The following is a 17,109-nucleotide window of genomic DNA, read 5'->3' as shown; positions in this document are numbered from 1 at the left end:
ATATTATGTTTCCCTGCCCTGGTCAGGAAGAATCATTCACAGAGCCAGTGTAATGGAGAGATTAAGAAGTTGAGCTTAGATCTCATGGTCAATCCCTTGAATTTGGGCCAATGACTTCAAAACCCTTCACAGGATGTTAGTGAGGATAAAATGAGGGAGACTTTCCAGAAAGCTGCCTAGCGCTCTTAAAGGTGGTAGGATTGGCATACAATAAATATCTTTAAAATATTGTTTAAACAGGTTTATTAAGTAATCAGCAGGGTTCATCTGATGCACCAAGCAGTAAGACCATAATTTCTGAGCTTCCCCAGCAAGATAAGCCAAAAGGAAGTAAATACAGCCACAATGATTCCAAAAGTATCTTTTAGCTAAATCCTGGAGACTTCCTCTCTTTAAATTAAATTCTCCTAACCATCCTTTGTAGAATGCTGATTATATTTGGAGGTATGCCAAAAAATATACAGGAAGTATATGACCATTCATTTAGCAGCTATTTGAAGTTATGCTGCTGCCGAAAACAAGTCCAGTCCTTACATGTATGACTGGTCCTCATACTTAGCACTGTCACAGCATCCCCGCAATCATGTAATCAAAATTTGGGTGCTTATTAATTGGCATGTATTTACAATAATTGTAGCATCCCGGGTCATGTGATCGCCATTTGCGACCTTTCCAACTGCAAGAAGCAAAGCCAATGGGGAAAGCCAAATTTGCTTAATCTGTGTGATTCACAGATTAATGACCATGGTGATTTGCTTAACAGCCATCGCAAAAAAAAAGTTCTAAAAATGGGTGCAATTCACTCATCTTACTTAGTAATTTAGGTTCTGGGCAGCTCATCAGTTGAGAACTACCTGTATATGTGGAAGAGAGCTCTGACTTAATATTTAATTCTACACCAGGGGGTCTTCAAACGTGGCCCTTTGATGGCTTGTGGAATTCAACTCCCAGAATTCCTCAGCCAGCATATCTGGCTGAGGAATTCTGAGAGTTGAAGTCCACAAGTCATAAAAGGGCCATATTTGAAGACCCCCTGGTCTACACTGAACTCTAATGTTGAAGTCTTAAAGTGTTAAATGCTTAAGTGCTAGAAAGAGAAACGGAAATCATAAACCAATCACAGATCCTTGTTGGGCTAGCTGCAGTTAGAAGACCAGTGTAGTCTTTCAGGTAGTCTTTCACTTACAGTAGTTTGTTTACAGGTAGTCTTTCACTTACAGGTAGTCTTTCACTTACAGTAGTTTGTTTAGTGACTGTTCAAAGTTACAACAGCATTGAAAAAAGAGACTTATGGCCCCTTTTCACACTGGCGACTGTTGCAGCATCCCCATTTGGTCACTGGATCCAAATTCAGATGCTTGGCAACTCATATTTATGACTGTTGCAGTGTGTCCCGGGGTCGAGTGATCCCCTTTTGCAACCTTCTGACAAGGAAAGTCAGTGGGGAACCCAGATTCACTTAACAACTGTGCGGCTAACTTAACAACCATAGTGATTCACTGAACAACCATGACAAGAAAGGTCATCAAATGGGGCAAAATTCACTTAGTGAACATCTCACTTAGCCATAGAGATGCCATACTTTGAGGACTATCTGTATTCTGTTCAGCTGAATTCAAATTCTATCTCCATCCCACAACTCAGTGGGCCTTGCCTTTCACTTCTCCCAGTTCACTCATATCACTGCAGCGTAAAAAGAGAAGGAAGGGATGTTCCCATAATTTTTTGACTCTCTTGGAGAAAGAGGAGGGGGGGGCGAATAAAATCATTCGTGCCCCCCTCAAAAATTGTCCAGTGGTGAGGTGAGGAATTCAGGTCCAACCTATTCAAATGCACCTGTGGAATTCCACTGAAACCTGCCTATCCAAATGGAGTCCTAGCCTTAAGCCTGGCCTGCTTAGAGAGGAAGCAGAGGGCTGGCTGCCTTCATTAGCCTGAGAGAGAAAGGGAGAAGTTACGCCCCACCCTTGAAGCCACAATTTGCTTCCATCTGAATTATTGATGGCTGAGAAGGGACAACTCCCTTCAGTTCAGGCTTCGCCATGGCAAAAAATATTCCTAAATAAACCCCTCCTGTTTTATAGGGGCGCCCACGCGTATAACCAACCAAACAAGCATTCTAAATCTGTCCTCTTCAGGTGGCTGGCTTCCTTTCTGAATTCAGGGAAGCCACATCCCTGCGTATAGTACATTAAAAACAGAAAGAATTTAAGGGAAACCAGAGTTGCAGTAGAGAAAGAAAAGAAACAGGATTCAGGTAGTTATTCCGACGGAATAACCTGAGTTGGGTGCTGCCAATTCTCAGTTGTGCCCCTCCCCCCTTCAGTGCAAGCCTGATTCCACCTGGGCACCAAAATGATGCACCTCTGAGGTGCCCTCTCCACTAGGCACCGCTTGTGCAAGAGAAGCAGACATGCAACCACACTCACAAGTTAAAAGCCCACCCAGGATTTTTCTCTTTCTTGAAGCGTTGTACACGGAGCAGAACACCTGCCTTTGTTTCCTCAGATCCGAGGGATCGTCTTCCCCTGCAGGGAAGGGGTCCGGTGATCTCCCGATCTTCCCTTTCTTCCTCCCTCCTCGACCCGATCGGAAAACGCCAAGCCAACAAACGCCTCAGTTCTATCCCGCAACGCAAAACGTGGAGGTTGAATAGACAGTTCAACCCTAGGAAACCCACCCATTTGCTCGCGGCAGATCTTCCCAAAAAAACCGAAGTCCCAAAGGGGCGCCTCTTACCCATTTTTTCCCCTTCCCAGCAGGAGTGGCGATTGTGCTGGACAGATCAAAAAGCTGGGCGAGACGAAAGCAGAATTAAAGAGGAGCAGCGGCCAAGGAACAAGAATCGTTGGCTTATTTTTATTGTTGTTGTCTTTAAAAAAAAAAAGCTCTCCAACGGAGCTGTCCACGGTTCGTGGTTCTGAAATGTTGCTGGCTAAGGGGTGGAGCTAGGAAGGAAAAGGTGGGGTTAGAGAGAAGGCTAAAGAAAGGCAGGGGTGGAGGGGTGTGTGTCTGTGTCTCTGTTGTGTGGAGATGTGGGGAAAAGGTCTATGAATTGCAAGTTATGTTGAAGACACCTCCATCCTGGAAGAGGGCATGGAAGTCATGTAAAGCTTTGTACACAGAGGTATGAACTTAATGTAACAACTGTATATCTTTCTCTTTGTCCATCTTAAAGAAAGGTGGACAGTACTATTTTGATGCATTCTATATTTCCCTTCCTGCGACACCATTGAGTATTAATATCTGCATAACTCCTATACACTTATCTATGTACTTATCACAAGGGTCAAAGGTCTCACAGCCTCACAAGCATTCATACTGTATGTCTGTGATTACAAAGAATGATCTTTCTTGATAGGGATGCTCTAAGAAATTGAGGGAGTGGGGTTATATAAACAAATAGTACGCCCATTCTTTTGGGCATCCCAATCTAGATCTCGGTGACAAAAGAGCGAACAGGAACAGATTGTGACCTTGCTAGAGAAAAGAGACAAATCCACCCAGAGCCCAAACTTCCAATAATTTCAATTTCCATTCTGAATCACTTGGCTTCATCCAGAAGGTGATATTGAGAATCTCATTGGAGAATTTTTGGTATCTGCCATCTCCCAAAAATATATGCTGTAGGAGAGCTCCTTATGTGGAGAAAGCAAGGACATTAAAACCAGCAAAAATTATGTATGCATGATAGTGGTGGACCATAGTCATACTGTATATAGACGCACTGTCCAAACACTTGGAATTCAACCCCACAAAACTGAATGAGAAACAGATATATTATATCCATTTATCAGACTTGCATGGTGCAGTTGTGTGAGTGAACAAATCTGCATGCTTGTCTGTGGTAAGTGTGTGAATATTAGTGAGGAAAAATATATTCATAAGAGTTCATATATGAAACTCTTGATCCAGTTTTCATAATTGGCCAAGCAGTCAGAAGTATTGGAAATGAAAGCCAGAATAACAGAATAAGAGAATAATAGAGTTGGAAGGAACTCTGGAGGTCTTCTAGTCCCACCCCCTGCTGAAGCAGGAAACCCTAAACCATTTCAGACAAATGGTTGCCCAATCTCATTTTAAAAACCTCCAGTGATGAAGCACCCACAGCTTCTGGAGGCAGATTGTTCCACTGAATAATTGTTCTACCTGTCAGGAAATTTCTCCTTATTTCCAGGTTGCTTCTCTCCTTGATTAGTTTCCATCCGTTGCTTCTTGTCCTGCCTTCAGGTGCTCTGGAGCAGGGGTCCCCAACCCCCGGGCTGTGGACCAGTACCAAGTTGCAGCATGCCAACAACCAGTCCACACAAACAAGCAAAGCCCCATCCGTGGGATGCAGGCAGCACACAAAACCACACACTCTCTGGTCCGTGGTAAAACCTTTTTCCATAGAACTGGTCCCTGGTGCCCAAAAAGTTGTGGATCTTTGCTTTGGAGAACAGGTTGATTCCCTCTTCTTTCTGGCAGTCCCTTAGATATTGGAACATTGCTATCATGTCACCCCTAGTCCTTCTTTTCACTAGACTAGCCATGCCCAGTTCCAGTCAAGCACTATTTGCTGGTCATAGGATGTCAAACACTGAAAACAGAGAGCAATTGCCTCATTGAATCACCATTTGTAGTTATGACAGTGATGAAAAACTAACTTTATAGCCGATGCTTTACAGACCTATGAATGTCTGTAAAGTATTGGCTATAAAGGATCTGTAAAGCAAAGGAAAGCTGAAGTAAGATCCTAAGCACAGTCACAGCTTCACTTAGCAACCCCTTTGCCTAACAATGGAGCTTCCGGTCCCAATTCTGGTTGCTAAACAAGGACAATCTTCATGCAAAAACAATTGAGGAGATGTTCCCCACCTCTGCACTCTATGATAAACTTGAAAGCAGTTGTATTCTTTCAAGCAATTGTTTTTGGATGTTTGGAAATCTACTTCCAGCGGATTTTGGATTCCTTTGTCTGTCTTCCTTTCCTTTTTGTGCTTTTAAGATTCTGATCTTTGCAGCAGATGTACAGTATTAATGCAAAGTACCAGAAGAAGAACAGGTGACACTTTATGGGGCAAGGTAATTAGAGAGGGAGATTTTGTCACAAATGCATGAAATGTATAAAGGAGGCAAGTGAATGAATGTAAGGAATTTAGGACAAGCTGAATGACCAAAATAAGGCTTTTTTTTTGTAGAATAGTGGGAAGGCTCATCTCAAGTGTAGTGGGTGTGTGCTTTCATAATGGAATGGATCATGTGCTAGTGAAGTGGAAAGGTACAGCTATTCACACCTGTACAAATAAAAAGAAGTGTGGGTCATTCTGTGAAAGAGGCAGAATATTAAGGAGAAGAGGGTCTCTTTGAAGTGGGTGGGAATGATAACTTATGAGGAAGAATCATGTGTACTGTTGCTAATGGGCTTGTGCAGCAGCGGGAGATGGAACAAAGATGGACAGAATTGCAATGTGGAATAAAAGAGGGTTGTATGTATCCATGTTGTGGGTGGGTGTGAGTGAGAGAGACAGAGAGAGGCATTGCTGCCCTCCTGTGGAGTAAGCAACTCTTCCAGCAAATATTCCTGTCTCGCTGCATAATAAAATTAAAGTTAGGTGGGTTTTTGGCATTTAGTTTTGTCAATAGCATACACACAGAGACCCATCTTTCTACTAAACCACTAGCTGCTTTTCCTTTCAAAAACCCAGAAGGAAAATGCACAAGAATTTGGTTCTACCCTTCATGTATTTAAAGTGTAAGTCTGTGTAAGGGAACCTTGGACTCCTCACCCACTTCCCCCCTCCCTTTTGAAGCTTGTTATTTAATCATCTCCACCCATTGATCATTTTGGTTAGGGCTGATGAAAACTGAAGTTTAATACCATCTGAAAACTGTCAGCTCTCTATTACTCATTTATAAGTATCCTGATAGACAAATGCCACTGTTCTCCCAAAGCTTAGGGCTAGCTTCCAGCCTTCTATCTTCTCATTTCTTTAGCAACTCTAAGAAGTCTGGATCCCAAGCAGACCCTGCCATGGTGCAGAAATAACACTAGGGAGGAAGAGGAGGCGGAGGAGGAGGAAGAAGGAAGAAGGAAGAAGGAAGAAGGAAGAAGGAAGAAGAAGAATCCTGTATCCCAGCACCAAACTCAAGGGCGTTCATACCTCTTTGATTTATCAGCATTGGGATCTAAATTCAACGCAGTTTCTTTCCTGTCCCACCATTCTTACCTGCACTTTACCTTCCTTTCAATTGCAAGGCCTCAGTAGCTTTTTCTCTTCTCCCCAAAAGAGCATACATCCACACCTGAATGTATGTGCATATGTGTGTGTGTGTCTCTCTGTGTGTGGTGTGTGTATATACATATATACACACATATATGTGTATATGTGTGTGCGCAAACGCATGTGTGTGCGTATGTGTATATATGTGTGTGTGTGTGTGTGTGTGTGTGTGCGCGCGTTGTGTGTGGACAACGTTCCTCCAGGTCTTCCTGTCCTCTACCATCTTCTGGAGTCCATTTAAGCTCACGCCTACTGCTTTAGTGACTCCCTCCAGCCACCTCATTCTCTGTCGTCTCTTTCTTCCATTGTCCTCAATCTTTCCCAGCATTAGGCTCTTCTCCAGTGAGTCCTTCCTTCTCATTAGGTGGCCAAAGTACTTGAGTTTCAACTTCAGGATCTGGCATTCTAAAGAGCAGTCAGGGTTGATCTCCTCTAGGACTGACTGATTTGATCACCTTGCAGTCCAGGGGACTCACAGGAGTCTTCTCCAGCACCATAGTTCAAAGGCCTCAATTCTTTTGCACTCAGCCTTTCTTATGATCCAACTTTCATAGCCATACATTGCAACTGGGAAAACCATGGCCTGGACTATACACACTTTTGTTGGCAGGGTGATGTCTCTGCTTTTCATTATGCTGTCTAGATTTGCCATAGCTTTCCTATATGTATATGTATACACATACACACACATACATACACATATATGTATATGTATATATAATGTATGTGTGTGACAGTTCTCCATGGCAACATTGTGGAGCTGACACTCAGGTTGCTGAGGCAACCAAATAATTCAGCCAGGCTGTGTGCTTCAGTCTTAATCTCTTTTGGGGTCCAGCTTTCACACAGTATATAATTGGAGGAAGAACTCTGCTGTTATGCTACAATTGCTACCCTCCCCCATCCTCTCCTCCCAATTCCCAGAACAGTGATGTGAGAGATGAGATGGCTGGGGCAAAGGAGTAGACAAACTATTGTGTACATCAAGAACATGAGTTCATTGTCAACAGGGAAAAAATGTTTACTGTGCACAATATGATAAAGTAAGACATTCATATTTCAGTTCTCCGTGATTCAAAGGTTACTTAGTGTGTTTGATTCAGTTTTGTATCGTGGCTTTGTCTTAGTCATCTTGTATGCCAACAATTTTTTTTAAAGGCGGTCATGTTTACTTAATTAATTGACGGAACTATTATTTGAGGCTAAAAGGGAGGCTCTGAATCACTGGGAATCTTTTTATTTTGATAATTAATTATTTCAGAGAAAAAAACTGCCTATACAGTCTCGGAAGTTTGCTTTTGCAAATTTACTCCATTTAAAACATGGAAGTTAAATTCGGAGAGGAGGGAATGCCTCAATCTTTTTGGGCGGAAGGGCAATGTTTTTGCAATCTATAGAAGGTAGGCATCTTCTTGCCTGGATAAAGGCAAGCTTCTCACACCCGGGAGACCTCATAGTCTTGCATAGCCAAGATGTTTTCATAGACAGCAGGATGTTCCTGGATCATCCCGGCATTTGTTGAAGCAGACTGGATCCCATCCAGGAGACACTGGTGCAGAAAGACATACTGATCCTGTGGAAAGAGAGAGAGGCATGGCATAAACAATTGATTTGAGTTGTCCCACAGGAACATCAGCGGTGGTCAGAGGTGTTGGCCAATTCGTTAAAACACACACACACACACACACACACACACACACACACACACACACAGCCCAGTGATGCAGAAATCGCACTGGGAAATGTGGCTGTTTGTACAGCTATGCATATGGCAAGCTCAGTTGGGAGTTGATTCAAATGTACCCCAGTTCCTGCCAGACCATATACCGTTTGCCCAGCTTGGGGGGAAATGCCCAGCTGACTTGGCCTGATTTCAAAAAGCTAAGCCAGATCGGACCTGGAAGTAGTAATTGGTCCTGGAAGATCACCAGAAAAATCCATGGCTGTAACTTAGCTTGGGAGGTCAGAACAAAAACTATTGGCACTGGGAGATCAACAGAGAATTTCACGGCAGCAGGCTAGCCTTTGAGTGCTGAAAAATTAATACTGCAAGAAGACAATGGCAAACAGTTTCTTTCCTGTTGCCAAGATAACAAAATAGATGTATTGATGCAGTCGCCAGGACTAGAGCTCAACTTCAAGGCAGCTTTATCTTGTCACAGTAAATGTAAGCACCAACTGAGTGGCTTGGGAGTTAAACAAGATGAGTCCAATCAATCAGAATAGAACTGGAAGGGACTTGAAGGTCCTCTAGTCCAACCCCTTGCTCAAGCAGGAGACCATTTCACACAAGTGGCTGTCTAGTCTCTTCTTAAAAGCCTCCAGTGGGCACCCATAACTCCTGAAGGCAAGCCTGGTTTATTGGTTTATTGTTATCAGTGTTAGGAAGTTTCTCCTTAGTTCCAGGTTGCTTCTCTCCTTGATTAGTTTCCATCCATTGTTTCTTGTCTTGCCCTCTGGAGCTTTGGAAAATAAGTTGACCCCTTCTTCTTTGTGGCAACCTCTCAAATACTGGAATACTGCTATCATGTCCTCCCTAGTTCTTCTTTTCTCTAGATTGGCCATACCCAAATCCTATAACTGTCCTTCGTATGTTTTAGTCTCCAGGCCTTTAATCATCTTAGTTGCTCTTCTTTGCTTTTTTCCAAAGTCTCAACATCTTTTTAGTAATGTGGTGACCAAAACTGGATGTAGTATTCTAGGTATGATCTTACTAAGGCTTTACAAAGCCTTAGTTAATAGTTAATACTTAGATAGAAAATGACCAGGAAGTTCTTGATGGAAAATAAAAGCACCCCATAGAAAAAGACAATAGCAGTCCCTTTGGTACTGTCCCAAAAAATGCTTTTCTAAAAGGCAACTGGACTTTCTTGTGTATTTTCTTCCTTGAAAAATTTTCCACTTCTCATTCAAAACATTTCTTCAGTTCTAACTGACTGGTGGGGAATGGAAGGATTTATATTCTTTGCAGTCATCCTGACATTAGCACTCTGAAGGTCAGTCCTTAGCTCTGAGGATTGTTGAGGCCGATTGGGGGTTTATCTGTGCCCTCAGGGTCCCCTGAATCAGAGTGCAAACGGGCGTGGAACCTTCTTGGGACTGCTGAAAGGATTGTGTTGTGGACAGGAGAGAGATGGGCTCCTATCCTTCCCTTTCTGTTGAAGCAGAATTGTTCAATTTAATGTAGATGGCCTCTTTGACCCCCTCTTTGAAATACCTTTGGTCCTATTGTTAACAAAACTAAAATGAATGTGTTCAGAATGTTATCAGGAGTAGAACTCTTCCTGAAGGATCATCAGTCATTGCTGTATTAGCTGCTAGTTTAGAGGACCTTAAAAGTAGGATGAATCAACTTTACAGTCATGCTGAACTTTGTTTAGTTTTGACAGCTATAGTTGCTTGTAAAACAAGCTTTATGGATCCACGTAATATAGAATGGAATTCTTTATAGAATTATTTATTGGCCAAGTGTGATTGGACACACAAGGAATTTGTCTCTGGTGCATATGTTCTTAGTGTATATACAAGCAACAAATGATAAATCATATAATCATGAAAAAACATTCATCTTAAATCATAAGATACAACAATCACTAATGGTCATAGGTTACTAAATAAGCAATCAACATAAATCATACTAGAATACTAAATAAAACAATATAAATCGTAAGATACAAGCAACAAAATTATAGTCATAAGAAGATAAGGAATAGGTAATAGGAAAGATGAGAAGGATAGCTTATTCAACCAATCCGAGATAAGGAAACCAGAACTCATGAGTGGGCCCACAAAGTGTGTTTTAGGTGTAAATCTCTTAATAACTGCATTCCTGTTGTCTATAGAGAATTAGAGATTGTGACTTTTAAGGCTTGAGATTGATGTTGTTTACAGATGTAGATTATAGGGATGTTGAAAATTGTTGTCAAACATATTTAAGGACTAGATATAGGGAAGGCTGCAATTCCAAGAACAAGAAATATATAAATTATGTGCATATCTGTGCACATGTATGTGCTAAAAAAAAAGGAAGCAACAATACAGCAAACCAGGCTCAGGCAACATTGTTTGAAAGGCAGGAGAACATAAAAATGCCCTTATGGTGTTGAAATAACTGCAAAGTGAGTGCTAGCTGAGTCAGTCAATTAATTAAGAGTATCCTTAACTCAACAAGGGGCACCTTCAGAACTGGGTAGTCTCCAAAATACTTCATGTACTTCAACTCCCACAATTCTTAGCAAGGGCAATGCTGGCTAAAGGGATTCTGGGAGTCAGATTTTATATTAGGTCATCCAGGTTGCAGAAAGTTGCAGTGTCTTTTGTTGGGGAGCAACAGCCAGACAAGGACATTTTCTTAAATCCTTCTTTTTGGATCTCAGAAGTACAGATAGTCCTCCACTTACAACAGTTCATTTAGTGACCGTCCAAAGTTACAGCGGCACTGAAAAAAGGGACCTATGACCATTTCTCACACTTACAACCATTGCCGCATCCCTGTGGTCATGTGATCAAAATTCGGGGGCTTGGCAGCTGACTTGTATTTATGACGGTTGCCGTGTCCCAGATCACTTTTTTGCAACCTTTTGACAAACACAGTCAGATGGAAAACCTGACAACTGTGTTGCTAATTTAACAACCGCAGTGATTCACTTAACAACTGTAGCAAGAAAGATCATACAACGGGACAAAACTCACTTAACAAATGTCCTGCTTAGCAACAGAAATTCTGGGCTCAGTGGTAGTCATAAGTTGAGGACTACTTGTACCTGCCAACTGTACAACATGAGAAGGAATATTGGTCAAATCCAGAGGAACTCTCAAAATGGGCTGTGGAGCACATATGTAATTCCCCACCCCCCCACTTCTCCCTGACAAATTCTCTAAAGATTTCAGAAGAGATGTTTGCCCATAGATCAGACCTGCTTCTACACAGTGCTTTTTTTGGTGCTGGAACTCACACACGTAATACAACCCACCTTGCCTACCCTATAAGGTTCCATCCAAAAAAGATACCGGAACTCTGTTCTGGGCGTTCTATGACAAAAAAAAAAAGCCCTGCTTCTACATGTCACTGTTTTCCATTCTCTCACCTCATTCTGGATCATGAGTGGACGATTCCTTCTCAGTTTCTCAACAAATGAAAAGACACCAATCTCTCCTTGGTTCTGGGCTTCACACAGGAGTGAATCTAGAGAAATAAATGTGCCTGTCCGGCCCACCCCAGCACTGGAAAGGTGGAAAAATGAAGGAAAAAAAAGAGGCAATCAGGCATGGACAACCTCAACTATGCTCTAGATCAGTGTTTCTCAACCTTGACAATTTTAAGGCATGTGGACTTCAACTCCCAGAATTCCACAGCCAGCAATGCTGGCTGTGGAATTCTGGGAGTTGAAGTCCACATGCCTTAAAATTGTCAAGGTTGAGAAACACTGATCTAGATCAGGGGTCCTCAACCTTGGCCACTTAAGACTTGTGGACTTCAACTCCCAGCTTTTGCTGGTTGAGGAATTCTGGAAGTTGAAGTCCACAAGTCTTAAAGTGGCCAAGGTTGAGGACCCCTGCTCTAGATGGATATTATGACTAAGGAAGATGACTTTGACAGAAATATGCGAGAATGTTACATAAGCAGAGAGGGCTGAGGAATTCTGGGAATTGAAGTCCACAAGTCTTAAAGTGGCCAAGGTTGAGGACTCCTGCTCTAGATGTATGTTATGACTAAGGAAGATGACTTTGACAGAAATGTGCATATGTACAGTACACTTATGCACATAAGCAGAGAGGGCTAAAATAGTCCTGGGAAGCAAAATAACATTTGGAAGTCACTCAGGCTGGTTTGTTCCTGATTCATTGGAGCATAAGAAGAAGGTAAAGCACAAGCAAGCTTGCAAGATTCTGTTATTATATTCTATGAAGGTGAAGGTTCCTTCTCCAAGCTTGTGGGTTAGTTTCCAAATGTTTTGTTACCAGGCTAGGTAACATCTTTTGCGGAGTTTAGGAGATGTCAGGGTCAATATTCTTCTGTTTATAAGGGCTTTGGGTATGGGTGTGTCAGGTGAGGGTCTTGTGATGGGTCTTGTGATGGGTCAGGTGTGAGTCATCAGTGAGAGGCTTGTGATGGGGAGGTTACAGTACCTCAGGCCAGGGTCATTAGGAGCTGCTGCTGGGGGGAGGAGGGGGTTTGTGTGGGTTGGTTGAGGGTCGGTGCTGTCTCTGGTTGGCTGTGTGGTTGATTTGGGTCCTGAGGGGTTCGTAGGCTGGTTGTAAGTCAAGGTGTCAGTTGATGGAATTGCTTGTGATTGGCTGGGCTTCGATGAACTCATGAGCGTTGCAGGTGGTAGCATGGCCGATGATTTTAGTGTTGCTCCAATTGAACTGGTGTTGTTTGGTGTCAGTAAAGGTAGAGATTATAGCCTATCTTAATAAAGCATAGCTCTAGTTTTTGGTGGAATTGATTTTCCAGCCTGGTCTATTTAGTGAGGCAGACACCATGGGAGATATTCTAGATCAGCCTTATTCAGCCTGGGGCCCTCTAGATATCTTGAACTTCAACGTCCATCATCCCCAACCAGTATGATCTATGACTTTCTCAGTGCTTGATTTATTGGAAAGTGAAGGGAGGCTTAAGCCAAGTCCCACAGTTGAGAAGATTATAATCAATATTGCCACCTTGCTTAGAAAGAAGAGTGACTCTGAGCAGATCCATTGGAGAAGATCTGAGTAATGAGTGCCCCACTCCCCTTGGTTTTTTTTCTTGCCCCAGACCTTCTCACTCCCATTTGATGTACCTGCAATGAACCAGAACTGGCCCATTATCCTTCATTTTGTCTAAGTCCTCCCTGACAAGATCTCGGAAACGAAGAATGGTATCTGTGGTTTGGGGCACTCCATGATCTGGCCATGATGTGTAGTGATAATGCTTAGCATGGCGAACTTCAGACATGCTCACCTGCTGAGAAACACATAATTCAGATATTCCCAAAACCAAGACACAAATTTGGGGGAGTAAGATTTTTTTTTCTGTACTTGGGAATTCTTGATATTCATCCATGCCTACTTCCCTTTCTTTTCCCCTATGTCCCTTTTTGACTCTCATAGGTACCTGAGCATGGAAAATGATGGTGTATTATTTCTTGGGCTCTCTAGGTGGAAGTCACATGAAAAGGATTGATCCATGTAGCGCTTCTTACTGTATTTTAAGCTCAGAAGGAGAAGGCAGCTTCAAGTCTCAATCACTCACCTGCTTGATACAGAAGTCACGGACAGACCAATCAGGGAGAATGGTTTCTGTGATAACAGATACAGTAATATCATCATAGGTGCAGGGGGTGTAGTCCAAGGGCCAGTAGTGTTCACATTTCACCTGGTCAGGAGAAAAATTGGAAGGAGAGTACAGGACATTTGATGGAATTTGTAGCATAGGGGACAAGTGGTAAAGTTATCAGATGCCTGTCAAATTTGGTGTCAACTGTCCCACTCAATCATCTAGCAAAGAAACACTCCTGGCCATTTGTTTTGCCAAGACCAGGAGTAGGCAACCTTGGCTCTTTTATGACTTGTGGACATCAACTCCCAGAATTCCTTAGCCAGCAGGAAACCTCTCCCTTTCCCCTCAGCATGGCTGGCTCAGGAATTCTGGGACTTGAAGTCCACGAGTCATAAAAGAGCCAAGGTCGCCTACCCCTGGCCAAGACTATATTTTAAATTATTACAGAAGTAGCGTAAGCTAAATCTGAGGAAAGGAAAGTTCTTCTCCCCTACCCCCCTGGCCATTCCCCCCCCCAGTTATCTGCAAATGTCCAATCAGGTGCTTGTATATTGTTTAGGAAACAGGTGCTTGGTTTCCAGCTCTGCATATCGTTACTTGACCTTGGCTGGCTGGAGCTTCTTACATGGCTCTGCTGGGCTTCCATTCACCTTCTCCCTTCCATTACAAAATCCCCCCCCCCCCCGGGTGTCAGCTCATGAAGCTTGGATGGGTGAGATGCAGCCATGACATTTGGATTCTGTGATAGAAAAGCAAAGCATTTTTAAACCCAGCATTGCATCTCCCAAGAGCATCCTTGGGGATGAAACAAAAGGCCATTCTCACCCTTCCGTTCTCAATGCAATTTGTGAGCATGACTATGGTTGTGACGCGCTGCTCCCATATCATGCGCCAGAAGTCATGGAGTGTGGCAGGCAATGGTCCCTGAGCTGCGATGAACTCCTTCTCCTTCTTGAAGCCCTTGGGAGGAGAGAGGTGTCACATCAATTTGAAACTTGGACCATAAGAAAGGCTGAGTGCAAAAGAACTGAGGCCTTTGAACTATGGTGCTGGAGAAGACTCCTGCAAGTCCCCTGGACTGCAAGGCGATCAAACTGGTCAGTCCTAGAGGAGATCAACCCTGACTGCTCTTTAGAAGGCCAGATCCTGAAGTTGAAACTCAAATACTTTGGCCACTTAATGAGAAGGAAGGACTCACTGGAGAAGAGCCTAATGCTGGGAAAGATTGAGGGCAATAGAAGGAGGGGACGACAGAGAATGAGATGGCTGGATGGAGTCACTGAAGCAGTAGGTGTGAGCTTAAATGGACTCCAGAAGATGGTAGAGGACAGGAAGACCTGGAAGAACGTTGTCCATGGGGTCGCGATGGGTTGGACATGACTTCACAACTAACAACAACAACACACAAGAACATTGGTTCGTTTTTAAAATCAGTTTTGTATTTCTAAACCTGTTGCATGTTATGCTCAAGGCTGCCTTGGTCAAAACGAAACGTTGCTCTGAGACTCGGGAGAAGTCAACAAAACAATTGTTTCAGAAAGGCAGAGCGATGTCTCCTCATGCGCCTGCACTTGGACTGAAATCGCATTACTTCCCATTAAGTCATTAGGAGTACATAGGCGCCCAGACTAATAGATCCCAAAGAGGAGAACACAATTTAGAAATGACCGTCTACAGGAGCTGGCCTAAAAGCAAGCACTTCGATATGTGGTGCTCATTTACGACTACTACTTTGCAATATGACAGGCGAAGCCAAAGCAGACTCCCAAAATGGCATTTGTTAAGTGAAGATGAAAGGTTTGGAGGGGAAAAAACTAGAGTCCAAATTACATTAGATATCGAAGGCCAAACATATATTGCATCAAATGGAAATAATACTTCCAGTTAGTAATATCAGTGATGGAAGATGGAGAGAGGCAACTATTTTCAGGGTGGAGATCATATTTGGCTTTTGGGCTGCGGGGCTGAAATCCTCCCCCCAAAAAAGGTGTATCAAAATAATTGGATCCAGGACACGCACATTTGGTGTCATTAACACCGTATGTTTAAATGTAGTGAAATGTATGATCAAATATAGTGAAATTGCTGCAGCTGCCAAAAAAGCCAACACAGTCCTAGGTTGCATTAATAGAGGGATAGAATTAAGATCACATGAAGTGTTAATACCACTTTATAATGCCTTGGTAAGGCCACACTTGGAATACTGCACCCAGTTTTGGTCGCCACAATGTAAAAAAGATGTTGAGACTCTAGAAAGAGTGCAGAGAAGAGCAAGAAATACGATAAGGGGGCTGGAGGCTAAAATATATGAAGAAAGTTTGCTGGAAATGGATACAGTGGAGCAAAAAAAGTATTTAGTCAGCCACCAATTGTGCAAGTTCTCCCACTTAAAAAGATGAGAGAGGCCTGTAATTGTCATCATAGGTAAACCTCAACTATGAAAGACAAAATGAGAAAACAAATCCAGACAATCACATTGTCTGATTTGGAAAGAATTTATTTGCAAATTATGGTGGAAAATAAGTATGTGGTCAATATCAAAAGTTCATCTCAATATTTTGTTATATATCCTTTGTTGGCAATGACAGAGATCAAATGTTTTCTGTAAGTCTTCACAAGGTTGGCACACACTATTGCTGGTATGTTGGCCCTTTCCTCCATGCAGATCTCCTGTAGAGCAGTGATGTTTGGGGGCTGTTGCTGGGCAACACGGACTTTCAACTCCCTCCAAAGGTTTTCTATGGGGTTGAGATCTGGAGACTGGCTAGGCCACTCCAGGATCTTGAAATGCTTCTTACGAAGCCACTCCTTCGTTGCCTGGGCGGTGTGTTTGGGATCATTGTCATGCTGAAAGACCCAGCCACATTTCATCTTCAATGCCCTTGCTGATGGAAGGAGGTTTGCACTCAAAATCTCACGATACATGGCCCCATTCATTCTTTCCTGTACATGGATCAATCGTCCTGGTCCCTTTGCAGAGAAACAGCCCCAAAGCATGATGTTGCCACCTCCATGCTTCACAGTAGGTATGGTGTTCTTTGGATGCAACTCAGCATTCTCTCTCCTCCAAACATGACGAGTTGTGTTTCTACCAAACAGTTCTACTTTGGTTTCATCTGACCATATGACATTCTCCCAATCCTCTTCTGGATCATCCCAATGCTCTCTAGCAAACTTCAGACGGGCCCGGACATGTACTGGCTTAAGCAGGGAGACATGTCTGGCACTGCAGGATCTGAGTCCCTGGTGGCGTAGTGTGTTACTGATGGTTGCCTTTGTTACGTTGGTCCCAGCTCTCTGTAGGTCATTCACTCGGTCTCCTGGTGTGGTTCTGGGATTTTTGCTCACCGTTCTTGTGATCATGTTGACCGCACAGGGTGAGATCTTGCGTGGAGCCCCAGATCGAGGGAGATTATCAGTGGTCTTGTATGTCTTCCATTTTCTAATTATTGCTCCCACAGTTGATTTCTTCACACCAAGCTGCTTGCCTATTGCAGATTCAGTCTTCCCAGCCTGGTGCAGGTCTACAATTTTGTTTCTGGTGTCCTTTGACAGCTCTTTGGTCTTCACCATAGTGGAGTTTGG

The 17,109-nt window shown here is 43.0% G+C and overlaps 2 protein-coding genes across 15 annotated transcripts in view; both read right to left on the bottom strand.

Annotated features, from left to right (window-relative positions):
• Nucleotides 1-2,953, bottom strand: part of SYT5 (synaptotagmin 5) — a 40,347-nt gene extending 37,394 nt beyond the window's left edge. The window contains exon 1 of one of the 2 annotated variants that reach the window (XM_039335189.1): nucleotides 2,740-2,953. In XM_039335189.1, coding sequence (XP_039191123.1) covers nucleotides 2,740-2,743 — 4 coding nt within the window. In that variant the 5' untranslated portion in view covers nucleotides 2,744-2,953. Of the gene's footprint in view, nucleotides 1-2,494; nucleotides 2,653-2,739 lie in introns of those variants that run through there. The other variant, XM_039335192.1, reaches the window with a different exon arrangement.
• A 4,315-nt stretch (nucleotides 2,954-7,268) lies between these two features.
• The window catches only part of PTPRH (protein tyrosine phosphatase receptor type H), a 60,752-nt gene continuing 50,911 nt past the window's right edge, over nucleotides 7,269-17,109 (bottom strand). For 10 of the 13 annotated variants that reach the window (XM_039335176.1, XM_039335187.1, XM_039335186.1 and 7 more), the window contains 5 exons: nucleotides 14,350-14,484; nucleotides 13,498-13,620; nucleotides 13,046-13,209; nucleotides 11,351-11,486; nucleotides 7,269-7,836 (listed from right to left, as the gene is read on the bottom strand). In XM_039335176.1, coding sequence (XP_039191110.1) covers nucleotides 7,699-7,836; nucleotides 11,351-11,486; nucleotides 13,046-13,209; nucleotides 13,498-13,620; nucleotides 14,350-14,484 — 696 coding nt within the window. In that variant the 3' untranslated portion in view covers nucleotides 7,269-7,698. The remainder of the gene's footprint in view (nucleotides 7,837-11,350; nucleotides 11,487-13,045; nucleotides 13,210-13,497; nucleotides 13,621-14,349; nucleotides 14,485-17,109) is intronic. The other 3 variants (XM_039335177.1, XR_005555734.1, XM_039335188.1) reach the window with 3 other exon arrangements.

Source organism: Crotalus tigris, unplaced genomic scaffold (assembly GCF_016545835.1).
Source record: "Crotalus tigris isolate CLP2741 ecotype Arizona unplaced genomic scaffold, ASM1654583v1 scf7180000017639.5415321, whole genome shotgun sequence".
NCBI lineage: Eukaryota > Metazoa > Chordata > Lepidosauria > Squamata > Viperidae > Crotalus > Crotalus tigris.
The sequence above is the reverse complement of the archived record's forward strand: the minus strand, read 5'-3'. Positions and strand labels throughout refer to the sequence as shown.